Below are 26812 nucleotides of genomic sequence, written 5' to 3'. Positions count from 1 at the left end.
TCCTACCTGAAATCACTGCCGGTGATTTTTAGTTCCGCTTGTTCTCTAGTCGTTGCGACAATGTTCAGTTGTATATCGGCCCGTTGTGGAGGACTGCGGAGTTTTAGTTCAACAGCCACCACAGACGAAACATAAAGCTTTAATCATGGTGAATGTAAAGAAACGGAAAGGTCGAGTCGTTATCGACTCTGACTCTGAAGACAGCGCCAGTGATGATAATTTAGATCAAGTAAGGAGGTTTCTACGTGGGTTGTTTTCCGCTCTCGGTGTTGACAACCTCGGTAATGTTCGCTGTGCCTAGGAGTTTAGGAGGAAAACACCGCGCCATAGGCCTGACGTTTTATTGGCTTTATTCAATTCCAGTTTATAGTATCATGTGGCCACGACAATAATCTGTGATAATTTGCTAATCAAATAATACAGTGACCTACGGATTTATAACGCAATCTGTCTGCATGACCCGAAGGGGCGCAGCTGAAGTTAAATGTTGACACACAGTTAGCTAATGTTAGCTAGCGTCCGATAGACTGTCCCGTTTCTGTACAGCCAATGGTGTTGCTATAAAGACATGTCAATCGTAGATTTAGCATAGCTTTACATGTAGCAGTGAAGGTGGTCATTTGCTATCTTTGCTATTATACCTCCTGATAGTAATTGAGTTGGGTAGCTAGCAACAATTCGGCCGCCTGTTGATTACATTTTGTTTTGATAAACATACAGTTAAACGTTGACACAAGCTTCAACAGGGAGGTATATTACCCAATGATGGCTCATATATATATTTACACAGCACCATATTAAAATAGAATAATTTAAGTTTCTCACTGTAAAATAAGACCACATAATAAAAGCGAGTGACTGATAAACTATAGTACTACTATGCTTCCACACATGCAACAGCCTCTAAATATACTGTAAAGGTTTAGTCAACAAAAATGTAACATTTACCTGTTCTGCTGTCCTCTGAGCAGTCCATACAGAATTCATCCTGTATAAGTCAATCCATATTAACTATTGAAAAAATATATATGTTGTACAGGATGTAAGCTCATCCACTATTCTACCTGCCCATTGTCTTATCACTGTGTAAGCCTTTTCAGACACAATCGCCCATGCTTTAAACTTACCCCTCTGTCTTGTGTATCCCACCCTGTGGCACCCAGGCGCTTCCATCTCAATCCATATTAACTGTTAACAACACCTATTTTTTTATAATAGGATGCCAGCTTCTCCACTTTTGTCTGTTCGATATACTGTATCAGGAGTTCAGGCACTCACCTCTGTCTCTCACCCTGTGGCCCCCAGGAGCTTCTGTCTCTGGCCACCAAGAGGAAGAGGGTGGACTCGGATGACCAGCAGGATAACCAACAGGATGACCAGCCAGTCAGTAAGCCTGCAGCCTCGTCAGACTCGGAGACATCAGACAGCGACGATGAGGTATGAATCTCCTCTCTATGTCTATGTTGATCTCCTTAGGGCTGCTTTCCTGTACTAAGAAGCATGCTCAACTGAGGATGTTTTTTTTTTAGAAAAATGTTTTAGTCCCTGACTAGGCTTGACCTGGGTCCAGGAAACCAGCCCTTACACTAGGTGGCATGAAAGAGTCAAGTTATTATCACTATTTTTTTATACAGTCCTTGATGCTCCACGTGACAACATTGTGTTTACTGATTTCTCTTTGTATGTTGTTTTCACTTAGTGGACCGCCGGTGGTCCTAAAGTCAAGAAGAAAGTTAAGCCAGGGAAACCGACAACAACAGAGAAGAAGAAAGAGGCCGCGAAGAAGAAGGCACATAAAGCTGCGTCGTCCGGGAGTTCTGGTGGAGACAGTTCAGCTGACAGTTCTGCCCCCGAGGAGGGTATGTTGTCCTCAATCCCCGGGCTCACCCCCCTCCATCTTTCCCCTATACTTCTCATCCTCTCTCCTTGGCTCCTTCTAAAAACACATTGGAGAGGATGACCCGAGGGGAGAGACCTTGGATCTTCTCATTCTATATACACTTGAGAAGGAGATGGGATGCAAGGAATCTTTGAAAGACTAATTGAGATAAACCAATCAACAACTCTTGGTCTATTTGACCATTTTGATTCTTGCGTATCTACCAACTAATAATGCTAACTAACTCCATGTAATGGTCTCTTCCAGGTGATCGGAGATGTGGAATCACAGAAAGACACATTGAGATAAACATCTCTCTTGGGGTTTATTATTATGTAATGGTCTCTTCCTCCAGGTGAGGTGTCTGACTCCGAGAGCAACAGCTCTGCCTCCAGCTCAGACTCCTCGTCGGAGGACGATGTCTTCAGGGACGACTACGGAGAGGACCTGATGGGAGACGAGGAGGACAGGGCTCGGCTGGAGCAGATGACGGAGAAGGAGAGGGAGCAGGAGCTCTTCAATAGGATAGAGAAGAGGGAGGTGCTCAAGAGGAGGTAAGTCTACTTCAGGAAGTTGGAACTATAAGGGACAGTTTCCTGGATGCAAATTTTAGCCTAGTCCTGGACTAAGAAGCAAAAGTGATTCTTTGAGTACAGAGCCGCGTTCATTTATTCATATGAAGAATATAAGGTGAGACTAGGATGAGCAGGAGAGTTGTGACAGACTGTCATCGGGCTGAGACTGTCGTTATTCATTCACCACGACCCTACAATTATTTAAAGGTTTCTGTGACCTACAGATGCATATCTGTGTTCCCAGTCATGTGAAATCCATAGATTAGGGCCTAATGAATTTATATCAATTGACAGATTTTCTTATATGAGCTGTAACTCGGTAACATATTTGAAATAGTTGCATGTTAAGTTGATATTTTTGGAGGGAGGGAGGGAGGGAGGGAGAGAGAGAAAATCCCCGAGATTATCCTAATTGCCTGATCAGTAGATTGTGAGAGGGCTCCCAAGTGGCACAGTGGTCTAAGGCACTGCATCTCAATGCTAGAGGCGTCAGTGCTACAGACACCTGGTTCGAATCCAGGCTCTATCATCAATGGAGCTGTAATTGGGAGTCCCTTAGGGCGGCGCACAATTGGCCCAGCATCGCTCGGGTTTGGCCGGGGGTAGGCCGTCATTGTAAATAAGAAATATATTCTTAACCGACTTGCCTAGTTAAATAAAATAAATATATATATAATTTTACAAAACAGGTGAGAATTTTTTTTTTTTTTCAAGATATGTATATCTTGATTTATTGTTATGTATATCTTGATTTATTGTTATGTATATCTTGATTTATTGATATGTATATCCCGTAATCGAACATCTTCTGTATCAGATTTGAAATTAAAAAGAAACTGAAGACGGCGAAGAAGAAGGAGAAAGAAGAGAAGAGGAAGAAGGAGAAAGAAGAGAAGAGGAAGAAGGATGAGGAAGAACGGAAGAAACGAGAGAGATCATCCGGTCATCATGAAGACCGGACTCATCAGGACCTGCAAGTGGTGAGTTTATCTTCTGAAAACATTTCTAAAGACTCATTGTGCAGGAGTACGACGTATTGAGGTAGGTATGTACATGAAGGCAGTGACTAGGCATCAGGATAGATCATAATAAGGTATTAGAGGTAGATATGTACATGAAGGCAGGGTAAAGTGACGAGGCATCAGGATAGATAATAATAAGGTATTTGAGGTAGGTATGTACATGAAGGCAGGGTAAAGAGACTAGGCATCAGGATAGATAATAATAAGGTATTTGAGGTAGATATGTACGTGAAGGCAGGGTAAAGTGACGAGGCATCAGGATAGATAATAATAAGGTATTAGAGGTAGATATGTACATGAAGGCAGGGTAAAGTGACTAGGCATCAGGATAGATAATAATAAGGTATTAGAGGTAGGTATGTACATGAAGGCAGGGTAAAGTGACGAGGCATCAGGATAGATAATAATAAGGTATTTGAGGTAGATATGTACATGAAGGCAGGGTAAAGTGACTAGGCATCAGGATAGATCATAATAAGGTATTAGAGGTAGATATGTACATGAAGGCAGGGTAAAGTGACATCAGGATAGATCATAATAAGGTATTAGAGGTAGGTATGTACATGAAGGCAGGGTAAAGAGACTAGGCATCAGGATAGATAATAATAAGGTATTTGAGGTAGATATGTACGTGAAGGCAGGGTAAAGTGACGAGGCATCAGGATAGATAATAATAAGGTATTAGAGGTAGGTATGTACATGAAGGCAGGGTAAAGAGACTAGGCATCAGGATAGATAATAATAAGGTATTAGAGGTAGATATGTACATGAAGGCAGGGTAAAGTGATTGGCATCAGGATAGATAATAATAAGGTATTAGAGGTAGGTATGTACATGAAGGCAGGGTAAAGTGACTAGGCATCAGGATAGATAATAATAAGGTATTAGAGGTAGGTATGTACATGAAGGCAGGGTAAAGTGACTAGGCATCAGGATAGATAATAATAAGGTATTAGAGGTAGGTATGTACATGAAGGCAGGGTAAAGAGACTAGGCATCAGGATAGATAATAAGGTATTAGAGTATATGTACATGAAGGCAGGGTAAAGTGACAGGGCATCAGGATAGATAATAATAAGGTATTTGAGGTAGGTATGTACATGAAGGCAGGGTAAAGTGACGAGGCATCAGGATAGATAATAATAAGGTATTTGAGGTATATATGTACATGAAGGCAGGGTAAAGTGACGAGGCATCAGGATAGATAATAATAAGGTATTTGAGGTATATATGTACATGAAGGCAGGGTAAAGAGACTAGGCATCAGGATAGATAATAATAAGGTATTTGAGGTAGATATGTACATGAAGGCATCAGACATCAGATAGATAATAATAAGGTATTTGAGGTAGATATGTACATGAAGGCAGGGTAAAGTGACTAGACATCAGGATAGATAGATAATAATAAGGTATTAGAGGTAGGTATGTACATGAAGGCAGGGTAAAGTGACTAGACATCAGGATAGATAATAATAAGGTATTAGAGGTAGGTATGTACATGAAGGCAGGGTAAAGTGACGAGGCATCAGGATAGATAATAATAAGGTATTTGAGGTAGGTATGTACATGAAGGCAGGGTAAAGTGACTAGGCATCAGGATAGATAATAATAAGGTATTTGAGGTAGATATGTACATGAAGGCAGGGTAAAGTGACTAGACATCAGGATAGATAATAATAAGGTATTAGAGGTAGGTATGTACATGAAGGCAGGGTAAAGTGACGAGGCATCAGGATAGATAATAATAAGGTATTAGAGGTAGGTATGTACATGAAGGCAGGGTAAAGTGACGAGGCATCAGGATAGATCATAATAAGGTATTTGAGGTAGATATGTACATGAAGGCAGGGTAAAGTGACATCAGGATAGATCATAATAAGGTATTTGAGGTAGGTATGTACATGAAGGCAGGGTAAAGTGACTAGGCATCAGGATAGATAATAAGGTATTAGAGGTAGATATGTACATGAAGGCAGGGTAAAGTGACATCAGGATAAATCATAATAAGGTATTTGAGGTAGATATGTACATGAAGGCAGGGTAAAGTGACTAGGCATCAGGATAGATAATAATAAGGTATTTGAGGTAGGTATGTACATGAAGGCAGGGTAAAGTGACTAGGCATCAGGATAGATCATAATAAGGTATTTGAGGTAGATATGTACATGAAGGCAGGGTAAAGTGACTAGGCATCAGGATAGATCATAATAAGGTATTTGAGGTAGATATGTACATGAAGGCAGGGTAAAAGTGACATCAGGATAGATCATAATAAGGTATTTGAGGTAGATATGTACATGAAGGCAGGGTAAAGTGACATCAGGATAGATCATAATAAGGTATTTGAGGTAGGTATGTACATGAAGGCAGGGTAAAGAGACATCAGGATAGATCATAATAAGGTATTTGAGGTAGGTATGTACATGAAGGCAGGGTAAAGTGACGTCAGGATAGATCATAATAAGGTATTTGAGGTAGATATGTACATGAAGACAGGGTAAAGTGACTAAACATCTGGATAGATAATAATAAGAGTAAAATAGAGAACATATTAGCAGCAGCACATGTGTGAAAGTATAGTGCATTTGGAAAGTATTCAGACCCCTTGACTTTTTCACATTTTGTTACATTACACCCTTATTCTAAAATTGATTACATTGTTTGTTACTCAGCAATCTACACACAATGCCCCATAATGACATCACAATGCCCCATAATGACATCACAATGCCCCATAATGACATCACAATGCCCCATAATGACCAAGCAAAAACTGTTTTTAGAAATATCACATTTGCATAAGTATTCAGACCTTCTACTCAGTGCTTTGTTGAAGCACCTTTGGCAGCGATTACAGTCTCAAGTCTTCTTGGGTATGACGCTACAAGCTTGGCACACCTGTATTTGGGGAGTTTCTTCCATTCTTCTCTGCAGATCCTCTCAAGCTCTGTCAGGTTTGGATGGGGAGCGTTGCTGCACAGCTATTTTCAGGTCTCTTCAGAGATGTTCGATTGGGTTCAAGGCTGGGCAACTCAAGGACATTCAGAGACTTGTCCCGAAGCCACTCCTGCTTTGTCTTGGCTGTGTGTTTTAGTGTCATTCGTCTGTTGGAAGGTGAACCATCGCCCCAGTCTGAGGTCCTGAGTGCTCTGGAGCAGGTTTTCATCAAGGTTCTCTGTACTTTTCTCTGTTCATCTTTCCCTCGATCCTGACTAGTCTCCCAGTCCCTGCAGCTGAAAACCATCCCCCACAGCATGATGATGATGATGACATCATGGTGCCAGGTTTCCTCCTGACATGATACTTGGCATTCGGGGCCAAGGAGTTCAATCTTGGTTTCATCAGACCAGAGAATCTTGTTTCTCATGGTCTGAGAGTTATTAGGTGGCTTTTGGCAAACTACAAGCGGACTGTAATGTGCCTTTTACTGAGGAGTGGCTTCAATCTGGCCAGTCTACCATAAAGGCCTGATTGGTGGAGAGCTGCAGAGATGGTTGTCCTTCTGGAAGTTTCTCCCATCTCCATAGAGGAACTCTGGAGCTCTGTCAGAGTGACCATCAGGTTCTTAGTAACCTCCCTGACCAAGGCCCTTCTCCCTGATTGGTCAGTTTGGCCAGGTGACCAGCTCTATGAAGAGTCTTGGTGGTTCCAAACTTCTTCCATTTCGTGGAGGCCACGAATGACCCTAAGGAATACCTAGGATAGGTTAAAGTAATCCTTCTCACCCCCCTAAAGATTTGGATGCACTATTGTAAAGTGGCTGTTCCACTGGATGGCATAAGGTGAATGCACCAATTTGTAAGTCGCTCTGGATAAGAGTGTCTGCTAAATGACTTAAATGTAATGATGTAATGTACTGTGTTCTTGGGGAAATTCAATGCTGCAGACATTTGTTGGTACCCTTCCCCAGATCTGTGCCTCGACACAATTATTTCAACCTCTATCCTGCATGTCTGCACAAAAAAACAAACCATGTCAACTGTGGGACCTTTATATAGACAGGTGTGTGCCTTTCCAAATCATGTCCAATCAATTGCATTTACCACAGATGGACTCCAATCAAGTTGTAGAAATATCTCAAGGATGATCAATGGAACCAGGAACCTGAGCTAAATTTGAAGTCTCATAGCAAAGGGTCTGAATACTTATGTAAATAAGCAATTTCTGTTTGTTTTTTTAAATATATTTGCTAAAAGTTATTAAAAAAACTGTTTCCGCTCTGCTATTGTGGGGTATTGTGATGTCATTATGAGGTATTGTGATGCCATTATGGGGTATTGTGATGCTATTATGGGGTATTGTGATGTCATTATGAGGTATTGTGTGTAGATTGATGAGGGGTGAAAAATTATTTAATCCATTTTAGAATTAGGCTGTAATGTAACACAATGTGGAGAAAGTCATTTTAAATACTTTCCCAATGTGCTGTATATTTTAAACAAAACACACCACATTGTGTTCCATAGTCCTTACAGGTACTTTGTGACTACATTCTCCTGTAGGTTATGTCCCACAACAAGGAGAGGAGAACTAAACGGGATGAGAAGCTGGATAAAAAGTCTCAGGCCATGGAGGAACTGAAAGCGGAGAGAGAGAAGAAGAAAACGAGGACAGCGGGCTCCTGCCGAAGCGGCAGCCTCTGAAGACCAGCGAGGTGTACTCTGACGACGAGGAGGAGGAGGAAGAGGAGGAAGACAAATCCTCAGTAAAGAGCGATCGCAGTTCACGCTCTTCATCTTATTCCGAAGACGAAGAGTGAGTATCTGTCCATCAGCTGTGGGTTTATTTTATATTTTTATTAAAGTGTTCCTGGTAGTACTGGAGCTCAATGTTAAACACTGCAAATTAGTAGTTCCTTAATAGGTCTATATTACTTTATATTGAATTTGGTCTTGAAGATTTAGTTGGTCTAAGAAATCCCATTTCAGTAACCTTGTAACTTAAAAAAAAGATATATTTTTTTGACTATTTGAAACCTTTCTGCTTGACCAGCGATCAGTGACCAGCGATCAGTGACCAGCGATCAGTGACCAACGATCAGTGACCAACGATCAGTGACCAACGATCAGTGACCAACGATCAGTGACCAGCGATCAGTGACCAGCGATCAGTGACCAACGATCAGTGACCAATGTTTCTATGTTTTCTGTATCGGGCTGTTTCCAGGAAAGAGGAGACTCCACCAAAGTCTCAGCCCGTGTCGCTGCCAGACGAGCTGAACCGCGTCCGCCTGTCTCGCCACAAACTGGAGCGCTGGTGCCACATGCCGTTCTTCCAGAAGACCGTCAGCGGCTGCTTCGTGCGGATCGGCATCGGGAGCAGTAGTAGCAAACCAGTTTACAGGGTAACCACATGCTGTTTCCCCTGAGACAGATTTAAAGTCCTACCCCACTCTCCTTTTTCACCTCATTTGTCACCTGATTTACTGAACAAAAGGCACATCTCAATAGGTGGTCCAGGTGTCCACATGGCATGGGGGTGGGGGGTGGGGGTGGGGGGTGGGGGTGGGGGGGGGGGGTGGGGGGTGGGGGTGGGGGGTGGGGGGGGGGGTGGGGGTGGGGGTGGGGGTGGGGGTGGGGGTGGGTGGGGGTGGGGGTGGGGGTGGGGGTGGGGGTGGGGGGTGGTGGGGGGGTGGGGGTGGGGGTGGGGGGTGGGGGGGGGGGTGGGGGGGGGGGGGGGGGGGGGGGGGGGGGGGGGGTGGGGGTGGGGGGTGGTGGGGGGGTGGGGGGGTGGGGGTGGGGGGGGGGGGGTGGGGGTGGGGGTGGGGGTGGGGGGTGGGGGGGGGGGGTGGGGGTGGGTGGGGGTGGGGGGGGGGGTGGGGTGGGGGGGGGGGGGGGGGGTGGGGGGTGGTGGGGGGTGGGGGTGGGGGTGGGGGGGTGGGGGTGGGGGTGGGGGTGGGGGTGGGGGTGGGGGTGGGGGGTGGGGGGGGGGGGTGGGGGTGGGGGGGGGTGGGGGAGAGGCTTCCTCCTTAGTTCTCTATTTGCTCCTCTTTTGTTCCTCAGGCAAGATGGAGGCTGAGGACATCAGAGGGCACCGGCCTACTACTCCTTGAAGTTTGCAATTGTGTCAAAAAAACATATTTTCTTTACCCTTATGCGTGTGTACATTACTGTATTAATTTGTGGATATTATTTACAACAGTAAAAGTTATTTAATTATTCTATATATTTTTTTAATAGCTTGAGTGCATGTTTAAACCTGGTCCGAGGCTGAAAATCCTGCTCTCAATGGTGAATCTCCGTGTCTGGGAAACTTATTCCTATTTAACTCTGCTATTTTCAGTTCTGTCCGATAATGAGTATTTCTTGTAATTCCCTGTGACAAGGTGGCTGAGATAGTTGACGTGGTAGAGACGGCTAAAGTGTACCAGTTGGGAACGACCCGGACCAACAAAGGACTACAGTTACAGTACGACATCCTTCATTTAAAAGTACTCGCCTCTTACATGCTACCACCCTTGGCTTCTCTTCTTCCTGTTTCTTTCCACCTCCTCTTCCTGTTTCTCTCTCCTCTTACCTGCTACCACCCTTGGCTTCTCTTCTTCCTGTTTCTTTCCACCTCCTCTTCCTGTTTCTCTCTCCTCTTCCTGTTTCTCTCTCCTCTTCCTGTTTCTCTCTCCTCTTACCTGCTACTACCCTTGGCTTCTCTTCTTCCTGTTTCTCTCCACCTCCTCTTCCTGTTGTTCTCTCTCTCTCTCTCCTCTTCCTGTTTCTCTTTCTTTCTCCTCCTCCTGTCTTTCTCTCCTCTTCCTGTTTCTCTTTCTCTCCTCTTCCTGTTTCTCTTTCTTTCTCCTCCTCCTGTCTTTCTCTCCTCCTCCTTCTCTCTTCCTGTTTCTCTCCACCTCCTCTTCCTGTTTCTCTCTCTCTCTCCTCTTCCTGTTTCTATTTCTCTCTCCTCTCTTTCTCTCCTCCTCCTCATCTCTTCCTGTTTCTCTCTCCTCATCTCTTCCTGTTTCTCTCTCCTCATCTCTTCCTGTTTCTCTCTCCTCATCTCTTCCTGTTTCTCTCTCCTCCTCTTTCTCTCCTCCTCCTCATCTCTTCCTGTTTCTCTCTCCTCCTCATCTCTTCCTGTTTCTCTCTCCTCCTCTCTTCCTGTTTCTCTCTCCTCATCTCTTCCTGTTTCTCTCTCCTCATCTCTTCCTGTTTCTCTCTCCTCCTCTTTCTCTCCTCCTCCTCATCTCTTCCTGTTTCTCCCTCCTCCTCATCTCTTCCTGTTTCTCTCTCCTCCTCTTTCTCTCCTCCTCCTCATCTCTTCCTGTTTCTCCCTCCTCCTCATCTCTTCCTGTTTCTCTCTCCTCCTCTCTTCCTGTTTCTCTCTCCTCCTCTCTTCCCGTTTCGATATTTCTGTCTCTTCGTCTGTGACGGTTTCTCTGTGCCCTGTCCCATAATCTCTCTCCTCTAGGCATGGTGGTGATACCCGAGTCTTCAGACTGGAGTTTGTATCCAATCAGGAGTTCACAGAAAACGAGTTCATGAAGTGGAAGGAGGCGGTGAGTTGACTGGAAGGAGCATGCTGATTGGATGGTTGACTTGAGGAAGCGGGAAAGGAGATTTCTGGTTGGTTGGATGGTTGACTTGAGGAAGTACCAGAGGGAACATGCTGATTGTGGATAGAGGAGCATGGTTGCTTGAACTCTTCCTCCTGGTAGACAGCAAGATTTGTAACAATAGACGAGGGAATATCCAAAGTTACTGGGAAAGATGAATGTTGTGGATCTTGGATGGGTGTCTCGTGGAGAAGCAGGGTTCTGTTATACCGGGTTACGTCGGGCCTGTCGGAGAGCAGAGTCTCTTGATGTTTTTCCTCTCTGTCTACAGATGATCATAGCCAGTATGCAGGTTCCTACTCTAGATGAGATCAATAAGAAGGAGCAGGCCATCAAAGAGGCTTGTAACTACAAATTCAACGACAAAGACATCGAGGACGTAAGTATCTGTCTGTCTCAAATATCACCTTATTTCCCTATATAGTGCACTACTTTAGACCAGAGCCCTATTCCTATATAGTGCACTACTTTAGACCAGAGCCCTATTCCTATATAGTGCACTACTATAGACCAGGGCCCTATTCCTATATAGTGCACTACTTTAGACCAGAGCCCTATTCCCTATATAGTGCACTACTATAGACCAGGCCCTATTCCCTATATAGTGCACTACTTTAGGGCCTATTCCCTATATAGTGCACTACTTTAGACCAGGACCCTATTCCCTATATAGTGCACTACTTTAGACCAGGGACCCTATTCCCTATATAGTGCACTACTTTAGACCAGAGCCCTATTCCCTATATAGTACTACTATAGACCAGACCCTATTCCTATATAGTGCACTACTTTAGGAGCCCTATTCCCTATATAGTGCACTACTTTAGACCAGAGCCCTATTCCCGATATAGTGCACTACTTTAGACCAGGGCCCTATTCCCTATAGAGTGGTACTACTTTAGACCCCGATATAGTGCACTATTCCCTATTCCTATATAGTGCACTACTTTAGACCAGGGACCCTATTCCCTATATAGTGCACTATATAGCCCTCTGGTTTAAAGTAGTGCACTATATAGCCCTCTGGTTTAAAGTAGTGCACTATATAGCCCTCTGGTTTAAAGTAGTGCACTATATAGCCCTCTGGTTTAAAGTAGTGCACTATATAGCCCTCTGGTTTAAAGTAGTGCACTATATCGGGAATAGGGCTCTGGTCTAAAGTAGTGCACGGTTTCCTAGGAACGCGAAGCGAGGCGGCCATCTCTGTCGGCGCCGGAAGTATCAAGTCTATATAGGGAATAGGGCTCTGGTCTAAAGTAGTGCACTATATAGGGAATAGGGCTCTGGTCTGTAGTAGTGTACTATATAGGGAATAGGGCTCTGGTCTATAGTAGTGTACTATATAGGGGATAGGGCTCTGGTCTAAAGTAGTGCACTATATAGGGAATAGGCCTCTGGTCTAAAGTAGTGCACTATATAGGGAATAGGGCTCTGGTCTATAGTAGTGTACTATATAGGGGATAGGGCTCTGGTCTAAAGTAGTGCACTATATAGGGAATAGGCCTCTGGTCTAAAGTAGTGCACTATGCAGGGAATAGGGCTCTGGTCTATAGTAGTGTACTATATAGGGAATAGGGCTCTGGTCTAAAGTAGTACGACTATATAGGGAATAGGGCTCTGGTCTAAAGTAATACCACTATATAGGGAATAGGGCTCTGGTCTATAGTAGTGCACTATATAGGGGATAGGGCTCTGGTCTATAGTAGTGTACTATATAGGGAATAGGCCTCTGGTCTAAAGTAGTGCACTATGCAGGGAATAGGGCTCTGGTCTAAAGTAGTGCACTATATAGGGGATAGGGCTCTGGTCTATAGTAGTGTAGGATAAGAGCGTCTGCTAAATGACTTAAATGTAAATGTAAATGTCTATATAGGGGATAGGGCTCTGGTCTATAGTAGTGTACTATATAGGGGATAGGGCTCTGGTCTATAGTAGTGTACTATATAGGGGATAGGACTCTGGTCTAAAGTAGTGCACTATATAGGGAATAGGGCTCTGGTCTATAGTAGTGTACTATATAGGGAATAGGGCTCTGGTCTAAAGTAGTGTACTATATAGGGAATAGGGCTCTGGTCTATAGTAGTGTACTATATAGGGGATAGGGCTCTGGTCTATAGTAGTGTACTATATAGGGGATAGGGCTCTGGTCTAAAGTAGTGCACTATATAGGGGATAGGGCTCTGGTCTATAGTAGTGTACTATATAGGGGATAGGACTCTGGTCTAAAGTAGTGTACTATATAGGGGATAGGACTCTGGTCTAAAGTAGTGCACTATATAGGGAATAGGGCTCTGGTCTATAGTAGTGCACTATATAGGAATAGGGCTCTGGTCTATAGTAGTGTACTATATAGGGCTCTGGTCTATAGTAGTGTACTATATAGGGGATAGGGCTCTGGTCTATAGTAGTGTACTATATAGGGCTCTGGTCTAAAGTAGTGCACTATATAGGGAATAGGGCTCTGGTCTATAGTAGTGTACTATATAGGGAATAGGGCTCTGGTCTAAAGTAGTGTACTATATAGGGAATAGGGCTCTGGTCTATAGTAGTGTACTATATAGGGGATAGGGCTCTGGTCTATAGTAGTGTACTATATAGGGGATAGGGCTCTGGTCTAAAGTAGTGCACTATATAGGGGATAGGGCTCTGGTCTATAGTAGTGTACTATATAGGGGATAGGACTCTGGTCTAAAGTAGTGTACTATATAGGGGATAGGACTCTGGTCTAAAGTAGTGCACTATATAGGGAATAGGGCTCTGGTCTATAGTAGTGCACTATATAGGGAATAGGGCTCTGGTCTATAGTAGTGTACTATATAGGGCTCTGGTCTATAGTAGTGTACTATATAGGGGATAGGGCTCTGGTCTATAGTAGTGTACTATATAGGGCTCTGGTCTATAGTAGTGTACTATATAGGGAATAGGGCTCTGGTCTATAGTAGTACTATATAGGGGATAGGGCTCTGGTCTATAGTAGTGCACTATATAGGGAATAGGGCTCTGGTCTATAGTAGTGTACTATATAGGGCTCTGGTCTATAGTAGTGTACTATATAGGGGATAGGGCTCTGGTCTATAGTAGTGTACTATATAGGGGATAGGGCTCTGGTCTATAGTAGTGTACTATATAGGGCTCTGGTCTATAGTAGTGTACTATATAGGGGATAGGACTCTGGTCTAAAGTAGTGTACTATATAGGGATAGGACTCTGGTCTAAAGTAGTGCACTATATAGGGAATAGGGCTCTGGTCTATAGTAGTGTACTATATAGGGAATAGGGCTCTGGTCTAAAGTAGTGTACTATATAGGGAATAGGGCTCTGGTCTATAGTAGTGTACTATATAGGGATAGGGCTCTGGTCTATAGTAGTGCACTATATAGGAATAGGGCTCTGGTCTATAGTAGTGTACTATATAGGGCTCTGGTCTATAGTAGTGTACTATATAGGGGATAGGGCTCTGGTCTATAGTAGTGTACTATATAGGGCTCTGGTCTATAGTAGTGTACTATATAGGGAATAGGGCTCTGGTCTATAGTAGTGTACTATATAGGGGATAGGGCTCTGGTCTATAGTAGTGCACTATATAGGGAATAGGGCTCTGGTCTATAGTAGTGTACTATATAGGGCTCTGGTCTATAGTAGTGTACTATATAGGGGATAGGGCTCTGGTCTATAGTAGTGTACTATATAGGGGATAGGGCTCTGGTCTATAGTAGTGTACTATATAGGGGATAGGCCTCTGGTCTAAAGTAGTGTACTATATAGGGGATAGGGCTCTGGTCTATAGTAGTGTACTATATAGGGAATAGGCCTCTGGTCTATAGTAGTGTACTATATAGGGGATAGGGCTCTGGTCTAAAGTAGTGTACTATATAGGGAATAGGGCTCTGGTCTATAGTAGTGTACTATATAGGGAATAGGGCTCTGGTCTATAGTAGTGTACTATATAGGGGATAGGGCTCTGGTCTATAGTAGTGTACTATATAGGGGATAGGGCTCTGGTCTATAGTAGTGTACTATATAGGGGATAGGGCTCTGGTCTATAGTAGTGTACTATATAGGGGATAGGGTGCCATTGGGGATGTAATATTGGTCTCATTTGTTCAGGCTTTTGTCCCGGTCGTACCTATTCAGTGCCGTATTAATGATGTTCATTACAGTGTTGAACTTTGACCTTGTTTGTTGATCCACAGATTGTTAAAGAGAAAGACAGATTCAGAAAGGCTCCTTCCAACTACGCCATGAAGAAAACATCACTACTCAAAGATAAGGTAGATAAATTAACATCTCCTGGGTACTGGCACAGCCAGAAGAGGACTGGCCACCCCACATAGCCTGGTTCCTCTCTAGGTTTCTTCCTAGGTTTTGGCCTTTCTAGGGAGTTTTTCCTAGCCACCGTGCTTCTACACCTGCATTGCTTGCTGTTTGGGGTTTCTGGGTAGGCTGGGTTTCTGTACAGCACTTTGAGATATCAGCTGATGTACGAAGGGCTATATAAATAAATTTGATTTGATTTACTGTGTGTGTGTGTGTGTGTGTGTGTGTGTGTGTGTACACTCTGTTGATTCCATAGAGTTGTATTTTCTGATTCCATTTATTGTTCATGTGGTGTCCACCTTGAACCTGCAGGTCAGCATTTCATTGTCCTGCCTTACCATGTGTATCCTGTTGCATGACAACTTGACTTGTGTCTTCCTCCAGGCCATGGCTGAGGAGAGTGGAGAAGGAGACCGAGCCAAAGAGATCCAGGACCAGCTGAATGAGTTGGAGGAGAGGGCCGAGCATCTGGACAGACAGAGGACCAAAAACATCTCTGCCATCAGGTGAACACAATAATCATATTAGATTTTTTTATTATAATGAACTTCACTTGTTTTAGCGTCTTCGATTTTAAAACTGTTCGTACAACGACCTGAGTAGAAGTGCATCGCTTGTGAAACGGAGCTAGCAATGTTTGTACAGTAAGATCCAATTTGGGCCCAATGAAACACGCATGTGGTAAACCTCACTTTTACAATGTTTTTTTTAAGGTGAAGAAACATTGAATTAAATGTCATCCTCACAACATGTTAAACGGGATATTTTCAACATTTTTAGGCAATTTTGCAACTTACCCGGAGTCCGATGAACTCGTGGATACTATTTTATGTCTCTGCGTGCAGTTTGAAGGTCGTTTCTGGAGCTAAGTGGCGCTAACTGCTAAGTGGCGCTAACTGCTAAGTGGCGCTAACTGCTAAGTGGCGCTAACTGCTAAGTGGCGCTAACTGCTAAGTGGCGCTAACTGCTAAGTGGCGCTAACTGCTAAGTGGCGCTAACTGCTAAGTGGCGCTAACTGCTAAGTGGCGCTAACTGCTTAGTGGCGCTAACTGCTAAGTGGCGCTAACTGCTTAGTGGCGCTAACTGCTAAGTGGCGCTAACTGCTAAGTGGCGCTAACTGCTAAGTGGCGCTAACTGCTAAGTGGCGCTAACTGCTAAGTGGCGTAGTGATTATCCCTGAGACTGGAGGCTGTAATCACTACCTATGGTGCTTCAACAAAGTACTGACTAAAGGGTCTGAATGTTTATGGAAATGTGATATTTCAGTTTGAGATTTTTCTTTTATAAATTTGCCAACATTCTAAAAAAAAATGTTTTTTACTTTTGTCATTATTGGGTATTGTGTGTAGGGATGAATAATTATTTTAGAATAAGGCTGTAACGTTACAAAGTGGAGAAAGTCAAGGGGTTTGAATACTTTGCATCTGTTTTCTCCGAATGTATCTAAACCTCTCTGTCCATCTGTTTTCTCCGGATGTGTCTAAACCTCTCTGTCCATCTGTCTCCTCCAGCTACATCAACCAGAGGAATCGTAGCTGGAACATCGTGGAGTCTGAGAAGGCTCTAGTCGTAAGTATCCCAGCCTCCATCTGAACTAAATACCTGAACTAAATACCTGAACTAAATACCTGAACTAAATACCTGAACTAAATACCTGAACTAAATACCTGTCATCGCAGTGCAATTATGTTTTTAATCCGTTAAAGTTTTGTTTTTGTTTTAAATATATGCTGAACAAAAAATATAATCGCAACATGCAACAATTTCAAAGATTTTACTGAGTTACAGTTCATATGAGGAAATCAGTCAATTGAAATAAATAAATTAGGCCCTAATCTATGGATTCCACATGACTGGGAATACAGATGTCCATCTGTTGGTCACTGTTACCTTAAACAAAAGTAGGGGTGTGGATCAGAACACCAGTCAGTATCTGGTGTGACCATTTACCTCATGCAGTGGGACACATCTCCTTCACACAGAGTTGATCAGGCTGTTGATTGTGGTCTGTGGAATGTTGTCCCACTCCTCTTCTTCGGCTGTGTGTGAAGTTGTTGGATATTGGCAGGAACTGGAATACGCTGTCGTACACGTCGATCCAGAGCATCCCAAACATGCTCAATGGGTGCCATGTCTGGTGAGTATGCAGGCCACGGAAGAACTGGGACATTTTCAGCTTCCAGGAAATGTGTACAGATCCTTGTGACATGGGGGTTGTGCGTTATCATGCTGAAACATGAGGTGGTGGTGGCAGATGAATGGCGAGACAATGGGCCTCAGGATCTCGTCACGATATCTCTGTGCATTCAAATTGCCATCGATAAAATGCAATTGTGTTCGTTGTCCGTAGCTTATGCCTGCCCCATACCATAACCCCACCGCCACCATGGGGCACTCTGTTTACAACGTTGACATCAGCAAACCGCTCGCCCACACGATTCCATACACACTGTTGTGAGGCTGGTTGGACGTACTGCTCAATTCTCTAAAATGACGTTGGAGGCGGCTTATGGTAGAGAAATGAATATTCAATGATCTGGCAACAGCTCTGGTGGACATTCCTGCAGTCAGCAACAGCTCTGGTGGACATTCCTGCAGTCAGCAACAGCTCTGGTGGACATTCCTGCAGTCAGAAACAGCTCTGGTGGACATTCCTGCAGTCAGCAACAGCTCTGATGGACATTCCTGCAGTCAGCAACAGCTCTGGTGGACATTCCTGCAGTCAGCAACAGCTCTGGTGGACATTCCTGCAGTCAGCAACAGCTCTGGTGGACATTCCTGCAGTCAGCAACAGCTCTGGTGGACATTCCTGCAGTCAGCAACAGCTCTGGAGGACATTCCTGCAGTCAGCAACAGCTCTGGAGGACATTCCTGCAGTCAGCAACAGCTCTGGTGGACATTCCTGCAGTCAGCAACAGCTCTGATGGACATTCCTGCAGTCAGCAACAGCTCTGGTGGACATTCCTGCAGTCAGCAACAGCTCTGGTGGACATTCCTGCAGTCAGCAACAGCTCTGGTGGACATTCCTGCAGTCAGCAACAGCTCTGGTGGACATTCCTACAGTCAGCAACAGCTCTGGTGGACATTCCTGCAGTCAGCAACAGCTCTGGTGGACATTCCTGCAGTCAGCAACAGCTCTGGTGGACATTCCTGCAGTCAGCAACAGCTCTGGTGGACATTCCTACAGTCAGCAACAGCTCTGATGGACATTCCTGCAGTCAGCAACAGCTCTGGTGGACATTCCTGCAGTCAGCAACAGCTCTGGTGGACATTCCTGCAGTCAGCAACAGCTCTGGTGGACATTCCTGCAGTCAGCAACAGCTCTGGTGGACATTCCTGCAGTCAGCAACAGCTCTGGAGGACATTCCTGCAGTCAGCAACAGCTCTGGTGGACATTCCTGCAGTCAGCAACAGCTCTGGTGGACATTCCTGCAGTCAGAAACAGCTCTGGTGGACATTCCTGCAGTCGGCGTGCCAATTGCACAGCTCCCTCAACTTGAAACTTCTGTGGTGTTTTGTTGCACATTTTAGTGGACCGTTGTCCCTAATTACTACTATTTTATAGTTGTGCCTTAATTATTTATTGTTCTATTTTTTTCTTTATATTCAGTTTATTTGAGTAAATACTTTCTTAACTGCATTGTTGGTTAAGGGCTTGTTAGGAAGCATTTCACTGTAAGGAACCTTAATAACAAATAACAATACCTGTGTTGTATTCAGCGCATGTGACAAATAACATTTGATTTTGAGGTGCACCTGTGTAATGCGCATGCTGTTTAATCATCTTCTTGATTTGCCACACCTGTCAGGTAGATGGGTTATTGCACACTCCCCCAAAACTTGAGACATCTGTGTTTTGTAACATAACTGCACATTTAAGAAAGGACTATTTATTGTCCCCAGCACAAGGTGCACCTGTGTAATGATCATGCTGTTTAATCAGCTTATTGTGGTGGATTGATTATCTTGGCAAAGGAGAAATGCTCACTAACAGGGATGTAAACACATTTGTCCACAGAATTTGAGAGAAATAAGCTTTATGTGCGAATATGGAACATTTCTGGGATCTTTTTATTTCAGCTCATGGGACCAACACTTTACATGTTGAGTTTATATTTTTATTCAGTGTACATTTATATTCTATTGCTTATTACGACTCATTGTTACGTTACATTTTTAAGTATTATTATGACTATATTATATATACTATTTCTCTTTCAGGCTGAAGGACAGAATGCCAAGATGCAGATGGACCCGTTTACTAGACGGCAGTGCAAACCGACCATGGTGTCTAACGTAAGTCTCGCTCTCTGTCTCTCTCGCTCTCTGTCTCTCTCGCTCTCTGTCTCTCTCTGTCTCTCTCGCTCTCTGTCTCTCTCGCTCTCTGTCTCTCTCGCTCTCTGTCTCTCTGTCTCTCTGTCTCTCTGTCTCTCTGTCTCTCTGTCTCTCTGTCTCTCTCGCTCTGTCTCTCTCGCTCTGTCTCTCTGTCTCTCTGTCTCTCTCGCTCTGTCTCTCTCGCTCTGTCTCTCTCGCTCTGTCTCTCTCGCTCTGTCTCTCTCGCTCTGTCTCTCTCGCTCTGTCTCTCTCGCTCTGTCTCTCTCGCTCTGTCTCTCTCGCTCTGTCTCTCTCGCTCTGTCTCTCTCGCTCTGTCTCTCTCGCTCTGTCTCTCTCGCTCTGTCTCTCTCGCTCTGTCTCTCTCGCTCTGTCTCTCTCGCTCTGTCTCTCTCGCTCTGTCTCTCTCGCTCTGTCTCTCTCGCTCTGTCTCTCTCTCTCGCTCTCTCGTCTCTCTCGCTCTCTCGCTCTCTCTGCTCTCTCTCTCTGTCTCTCTCGCTCTCTGTCTCTCTCGCTCTCTGTCTCTCTCGCTCTCTGCTCTCTCGTCTCTCTCGCTCTCTGTCTCTCTCGCTCTCTGTCTCTCTCGCTCTCTGTCTCTCTCGCTCTCTCGTCTCTCTCGCTCTCTGTCTCTCTCGCTCTCTGTCTCTCTCGCTCTCTGTCTCTCTCGCTCTCTGTCTCTCTCGCTCTCTGTCTCTCTCGCTCTCTGTCTCTCTCTCTCTCTGTCTCTCTCTCTCTCTGTCTCTCTCGTCTCTGTCTCTCTCTCTCTGCTCTCTGTCTCGCTCTCGCTCTGTCTCGCTCTGCTCTGTCTCTCTCTGTCTCTCTCGCTCTCTGTCTCTCTGTCTCTCTGTCTCTCTGTCTCTCTCGCTCTCTCGCTCTCTCGCTCTCTGTCTCTCTCGCTCTCTCGCTCTCTGTCTCTCTCGCTCTCTGTCTCTCTCTGTCTCTCTCGCTCTCTGTCTCTCTCGCTCTCTGTCTCTCTCGCTCTCTGTCTCTCTCGCTCTCTGTCTCTCTCGCTCTCTGTCTCTCTCGCTCTCTGTCTCTCTCGCTCTCTGTCTCTCTCGCTCTCTGTCTCTCTCGCTCTCTGTCTCTCTCGCTCTCTCTCTCTCTCTGTCTCTCTCTCTCTCTCTGTCTCTCTCTCGCTCTCTCGCTCTGTCTCTCTCGCTCTCTCTCGCTCTCTGTCTCTCTCGCTCTCTGTCTCTCTCGCTCTCTCGCTCTCCGTCTCTCTCGCTCTCTGTCTAACGTAAGTCTTTGTCTAACGTAAGTCTCTATGTAGGGTGCCATTTGGGATGCAGTCATGCTGTACAATATTATAATATTCAGATGAACTTGTGTGTCTGTCTGTCTTTGTGTTTTGGCAGGCCAGAGACCCTTCAGTCCATGCAGCTATCCTCCAACACCTCAATGAGAAGTACGGAGAAGGGTCAGGCAAAGAGATGGACTTGGAGTTTGAGATGGGCAGGGGAGCAGGACAGGCTGCTCTCAAAGTCATCGACCCGACGAAGAACACCAGCGACCTGTCAGAGGACCTCTTTAAAGTCCACGACTTTGACGTCAAGATTGACCTACAGGTTCCCAACGCAGGTGAAGTTCATATGTAAACGAGCATAAAGTGGTGGGTTCACGGGTCGAACCCCCGTCTCCAGGGGGGTGTGGGGTCGGTAGTGGTGCTGCTAGACCATATATAAGTATATGGTATACTACAAAGCAGCATCAGTGCATTAGGAATGTAAAAATTCATCCGATACGCGTCAGTCCCCAAGGTCACAGTGGCTTCCGTCATTGTTAAATAGAAGAAGTTTGGAACCACCAAGACTCTTCCAAGAGCTGGCCAAACTGAGCAATCAGGGGAGAAGAGGCTTTGTAAGGAAGGTGACCAAGAACCCGATGGTCACTCTGACAGAGCTCCAGTGTCTGGAAGGAGATGGTAGAACCTTCCAGAAGGACAACCATCTCTGCAGCTATCCACCAATCAGACCTTCATGATAGATTTGGCCAGACGTGCCTTTTACTGATAAGTGGCCTCCATGACAGCTTGCTTAGAATTTGCCAAAAAACACCTAAAGAACTCTCATACCACGAGAAACAAGATTCTCTGATCTGATGAAACCAAGATTGAACTCTTTGGCCTGAATGCCAAGCGTCACGTCTGGAGGATTCCTGGCACCATCCCTACAGTGAAGCATGGTGGTGGCAGCATCATGCTGTGGGGATGTTTTTCAGCGGCAAGGACTGGGAGATTAGTAAAGATTGAAGGAAAGATGAAAGTGCAGAGAGATCCTTGATGAAAGCTTGCTCAGTACCTCAGACTGGGGCGAAGGTTCACTTTCCAACAGGACAACGACACAAAGCACACAGCCAAGACAACTTCAGGATAAGTCTCAATGTCCTTGAGTGGCCCAGCCAGAGCCCAGACTTGAACCCAATTAAACATCTCTGGAGAGACCTGAAAATAGCTATGCAGCGACGCTCCCCATCCAACCTGACAGAGCTTGAGAGGATCTGCAGATAAGAATGGGAGAAACTCCCCAAATACAGGTGTGTCAAGCTTGTAGCGTCATACCCAAGAAGACTCAAGGCTGTAATCGCAGCCGAAGGTGCTTCAACAAAGTACTGAGTAAAGGGTCTGAATACTTATGTAAATAAGGTATTTCTGTTTTTTCTTTTTAATAAATATGCATACATTTCTGAACCTGTTTTCACTTTGTTATTATGATGTATTGTGACGTCACTATGGGGTATTGTGACATCACTATGGGGTATTGTGACGTCACTATGGGGTATTGTGACGTCACTATGGGGTATTGTGACGTCACTATGGGGTATTGTGTTTAGATTGATTAGGGAATCCTGGAGTCGCCTCTTCATTGTTGAAGTTGAGACGGGTGTTTTAGAGGTACTATTTAATGAAGCTGCCAGTTGAGGACTTGTGAGGCATCTGTTTTTTCTAATGTACTTGCCCTCTTGCTCAGTTGTGCACCGGGGCCTCCCCACTTCTCTATCTATTCTGGTAAGAGCCAGTTTGTGCTGTTCTGTGAAGGGAGTGGTACACAGCTTTGTACGTGATCTTCAGATTCTTGGCAATTTTTCGCATGGAATAGCCTTCATTTCTCAGAACAAGAATAGACTGACGAGTTTCAGAAGAAAGTACTTTGTGTCTGGCCATTTTGAGCTTGTAATCGAACCCACAAATGCTGATGCTCCAGATACTCAACAAGTCTAAAGAAGGACAGTTTTATTGCTTCTTTAACTAGCACAACAGTTTTCAGCTGTGCTAACATAATTGCAAAAGAGTTTTCTAATGATCAATTAGCCTTTTTTAAATGATAAACTTGGATTAGCGAACACAACGTGCCATAGGAACACAGGAGTGATGGTTGCTGATAATGGGCCTCTGTACGCCTATGTAGATATTCCATAAAAAATCTTCCATTTCCAGCTACAATAGTCATTTACAACATTAATGTGTTTCTGATCAATTTGATGTTATTTTAATGGACCAAAAATGTGCTTTTTTTTTCTCTCCCCAAAAACAAGTACATTTCTAAATGACCCCAAACTTTTGAACGGTATATAGTGTATAAATGTAATTCCATTTAGCAGATGCTCTTATCCAGAGAGGCAATAGTGAGTACATTTTCACACTTTTACATTTTTTTTTATATACTGCCCCCCGTGGGAATCGAACCCACAACCCTGCTGATGAAAGCACTATTTTTCTACCAACTCAGTTGTGACTTGTTAGGTATCATTTTTACTCCTGAACTTATTTAGGCCATAACAGAGGTTGAATACTTCTTGACTCAAGACATTTCAGTGTCTTTTAAAAAAAAAATTTTTTAAATTAATTTAATGAAAACCTAATTCCACTTTGACATTATTGGGGTATTGTGTGTAGATCAGTGACCACAGCTCAGACACACAGCTCAGACACACAGCTCAGACACACAGCTCAGACACACAGCTCAGACACACAGCTCAGAGAGGCTCTGCTCATGACCATCAGCAGCAGATTTGAATGGAAATTAGTAAATGTGCAACTTTGTGGGCAGAACTGAAAAAGTGTGTGTGAGCAAGGAGGCCTACAAACCTGACTCGGTTACACCAGCTCTGTCATGAGGAATGGGCCAAAATTCACCCAACTTATTGTTGGAAGACTACCCGAAATGTTTGACCCAAGTTAAACAATTTAAAGGCAATGCTACCAAATACTAATTGAGTGTATGTACACTTCTGGCCCACTGGGAATGTGATGAAAGAAATAAAAGCTGAAATAAATCATTCTCTGCTATTATTCTGAAATTTCACATTCTTAAAATAAAGTGGTGATCCTAACTGACCTAAGACAGGGCATTTTTACTAGGATTAAATGTCAGGAATTGTGACACTGAGTTGAAATGTCTTTGGCTAAAGTGTACAGACGTTGCCAAAAGTTTTGAATGACACATTAATTTTCACAAAGTCTGCTGCCTCCGTTTGTATGATGGCAATTTGCATATACTCCAGAATGTTATGAAGAGTGATCTGATGAATTGCAATTAACTGCAAAGTCCCTCTTTGCCATGCAAATGAACTGAATCCCCCCAAAACATTTCCACTGTATTTCAGCCCTGCCACAAAAGGACCAGCTGACATCATGTCAGTGATTCTCTTGATAACACAGGTGTGAGTGTTGACGAGGACAAGGCTGGAGATCACTGTCATGCTGATTGAGTTTGAATAACAGACTGGAAGCTTCAAAAGGAGGTTGGTGCTTGGAATCATTGTTCTTCCTCTGTCAACCATGGTTACCTGAAAGGAAACACGTGCCGTCATCATTGCTTTGCACAAAAAGGACTTCACAGGCATGGATGCCAGTAAGATTGCACCTAAATCGACCATTTATCGGATCATCAGGAACTTCAAGGAGAGCGGTTCAATTGTTGTGCATAAGGGTTCAGGGCGCTTAAGAAAGTCCAGCAAGCGCCAGGACCGTCTCCTAAAGTTGATTCAGCTGTGGGATCGGGGCACCACCAGTACAGAGCTTGCTCAGGAATGGCAGCAGGCAGGTGTGAGTGCATCTGCACGCATAGTGAGGTGCAGGCTTTTGGAGAATTGCCTGGTGTCAAGAAGGGCAGCAAAGAAGCCACTTCTCTCCAGGAAAAACATCAGGGACAGACTGATATTCTACAAAAGGTAGGGATTGGACTGCTGAGTACTGGGGTAAAGTAATTTTCTCTGATAAATCCTCTTTCTGATTGTTTGGGGCATCCGGAAAAAAGCTTGTCCGGAGAAGACAAGGTGAGCGCTACCTTCAGTCCTGTGTCATGCCAACAGTAAAGCATCCTGAAACCATTCATGTGTGGGGTTGCTTCTCAGCCAAGGGAGTGGGCTCACTCACAATTTTGGCTAATAACACAGCCATGAATAAAGAATGGTACCAACACATCCTCCGAGACCATCTTCTCCCAACCATCCAGGAACAGTTTGGTGACGAACAATGCCTTTTCCAGCATGATGGAGCACCTTGCCATGAGGCAAAAGTGATAACTAAGTGGCTCGGGGAACAAAACATCGACATTTTAGGTCCATGGCCAGGAAACCCCCCCCCCAGACCGTAATCCCATTGAGAACTTGTAGTCAATCCTCAAGAGGCAGGTGGACAAACAAAAACCCACACATTCTGACAAAGCATTGATTATGCAAGAATGGGCTGCAATCAGAAGTTCATTGACACTTACGAAATGCTTGTAATTATACTTCAGTATCCATAGTAACATCTGACAAAAAATATCTAAAGACACTGAAGCAGCAAACTTTGTGGAAATTAATATTTGTGTCATTCTCAAAACTTTTGGCCATGACTGTATGCAAACGTCCGACTACGACTGTATAAAGATATTTATCTAATCAATTGAAACTAAACGTATGGTTCCTGTATTGTATCGGAGCCCCATGTATAAAGATATTTATCTAATCAATTGAAACTAAACGTATGGTTCCTGTATTGTATCGGAGCCCCATGTATAAAGATATTTATCAAATTGTCTTGAAATGGAAAGATTATCGTCATTAGTTAGCCAGCTAACTTCGATAAATCAGAATTAACAGATGTTTTTATATATATATATATATATATATATATATATAATTTTTTTTTTTTTTTAAATCAATAAGAAAGCTAGTTTGTTTGAGTCCATTAGGCCAATGCCAATTTCAAGCTTGTCTTTCTAAAAAAATCTCAAGTTATTTCAGAATATTTAGGCCGGTTAGCTGTCTTGATCCTGCGTTCTAGTATGCCCCTCCATCGTGACGTTTTCCCGAGGTACAGATCTGGGATCAGCTCCCCGAATCCCAACGTTAACCATAGTGAGGGGGGAGGGGGAGGAAAGTAACACTGATTCAAGGTCAGCGTCTAAGGGACAACTTCACCCTGAGCTGTAACAACAGGATGTGTCATAGTAATGCTGTTCCTCCGGTGTGTTTCAGAAGCCAAGTCTCTGTCAGTGAGCGCCAACACCCTGGCAGTGAAGGACGGTGCTCCACGTAGGTCTCTCAACCTGGAGGACTACAAGAAGAGGAGGGGTTTGATCTAAAGAACTACAGGAAGAGGAATGGCTTGGTCTAATGAACTACAGGAAGAGGAGGGGCCGTGGTCTAATGAACTACAGGAAGAGGAGGGGCCGTGGTCTAATGAACTACAGGAAGAGGATTGGTCTAATGATCTAATAGCCTAACCCCTCAGTCAGAACCACCTGCATGTGTTGGTTGGCCATTCTACCTGTGTGTGTGTGAGAGAGATGTGAGGTAAGTGTGTGTTTGAGTAGTGTGTGAGAGAGATGTGAGGTAAGTGTGTGTTTGAGTAGTGTGTGAGTAGTGTGTGAGGTAAGTGTGTGTTTGAGTAGTGTGTGTGAGAGATGTGAGGTAAGTGTGTGTTTGAGTAGTGTGTGAGAGAGGGGACAGAGTGTGTGTACACTAGAGACTGTCCATTTTAAAACTGATAGGAAATATTAAGAGAAGGCTACTTTTCTCTCTTTGAAGAAAGTTGTCCACCTTTTTAATTTTTATTTTTATGTGCAAAGTCGTACTTTGAATTGTTTTTTCTGGTTATTTCTACGTGTTTTTTTTTTTTATATATAAATAAATCTTACGTTGGTTCTCCCTCA

At 44.2% G+C, this 26812-nt stretch overlaps 1 protein-coding gene across 1 annotated transcript; it reads left to right on the top strand.

Moving 5' to 3' along the window:
* The first annotated feature begins 26 nt into the window (after positions 1-26).
* On the top strand, positions 27-26812 carry rtf1 (RTF1 homolog, Paf1/RNA polymerase II complex component). The gene is given in 17 exon segments (XM_052485472.1): positions 27-229; positions 1306-1437; positions 1700-1859; positions 2235-2433; positions 3272-3434; positions 7981-8092; positions 8095-8233; positions 8645-8822; positions 9804-9886; positions 10880-10967; positions 11296-11403; positions 15218-15295; positions 15726-15847; positions 16853-16910; positions 19563-19637; positions 21029-21251; positions 26136-26812. Coding segments are annotated over 17 exon segments (2109 nt in total). The 5' UTR covers positions 27-145; the 3' UTR covers positions 26243-26812.

This window comes from Oncorhynchus keta, chromosome 29, assembly GCF_023373465.1.
Source record: "Oncorhynchus keta strain PuntledgeMale-10-30-2019 chromosome 29, Oket_V2, whole genome shotgun sequence".
Lineage (NCBI taxonomy): Eukaryota > Metazoa > Chordata > Actinopteri > Salmoniformes > Salmonidae > Oncorhynchus > Oncorhynchus keta.
Note: the sequence above shows the minus strand (reverse complement) of the source record. Positions and strands in the feature narration are given on the sequence as shown.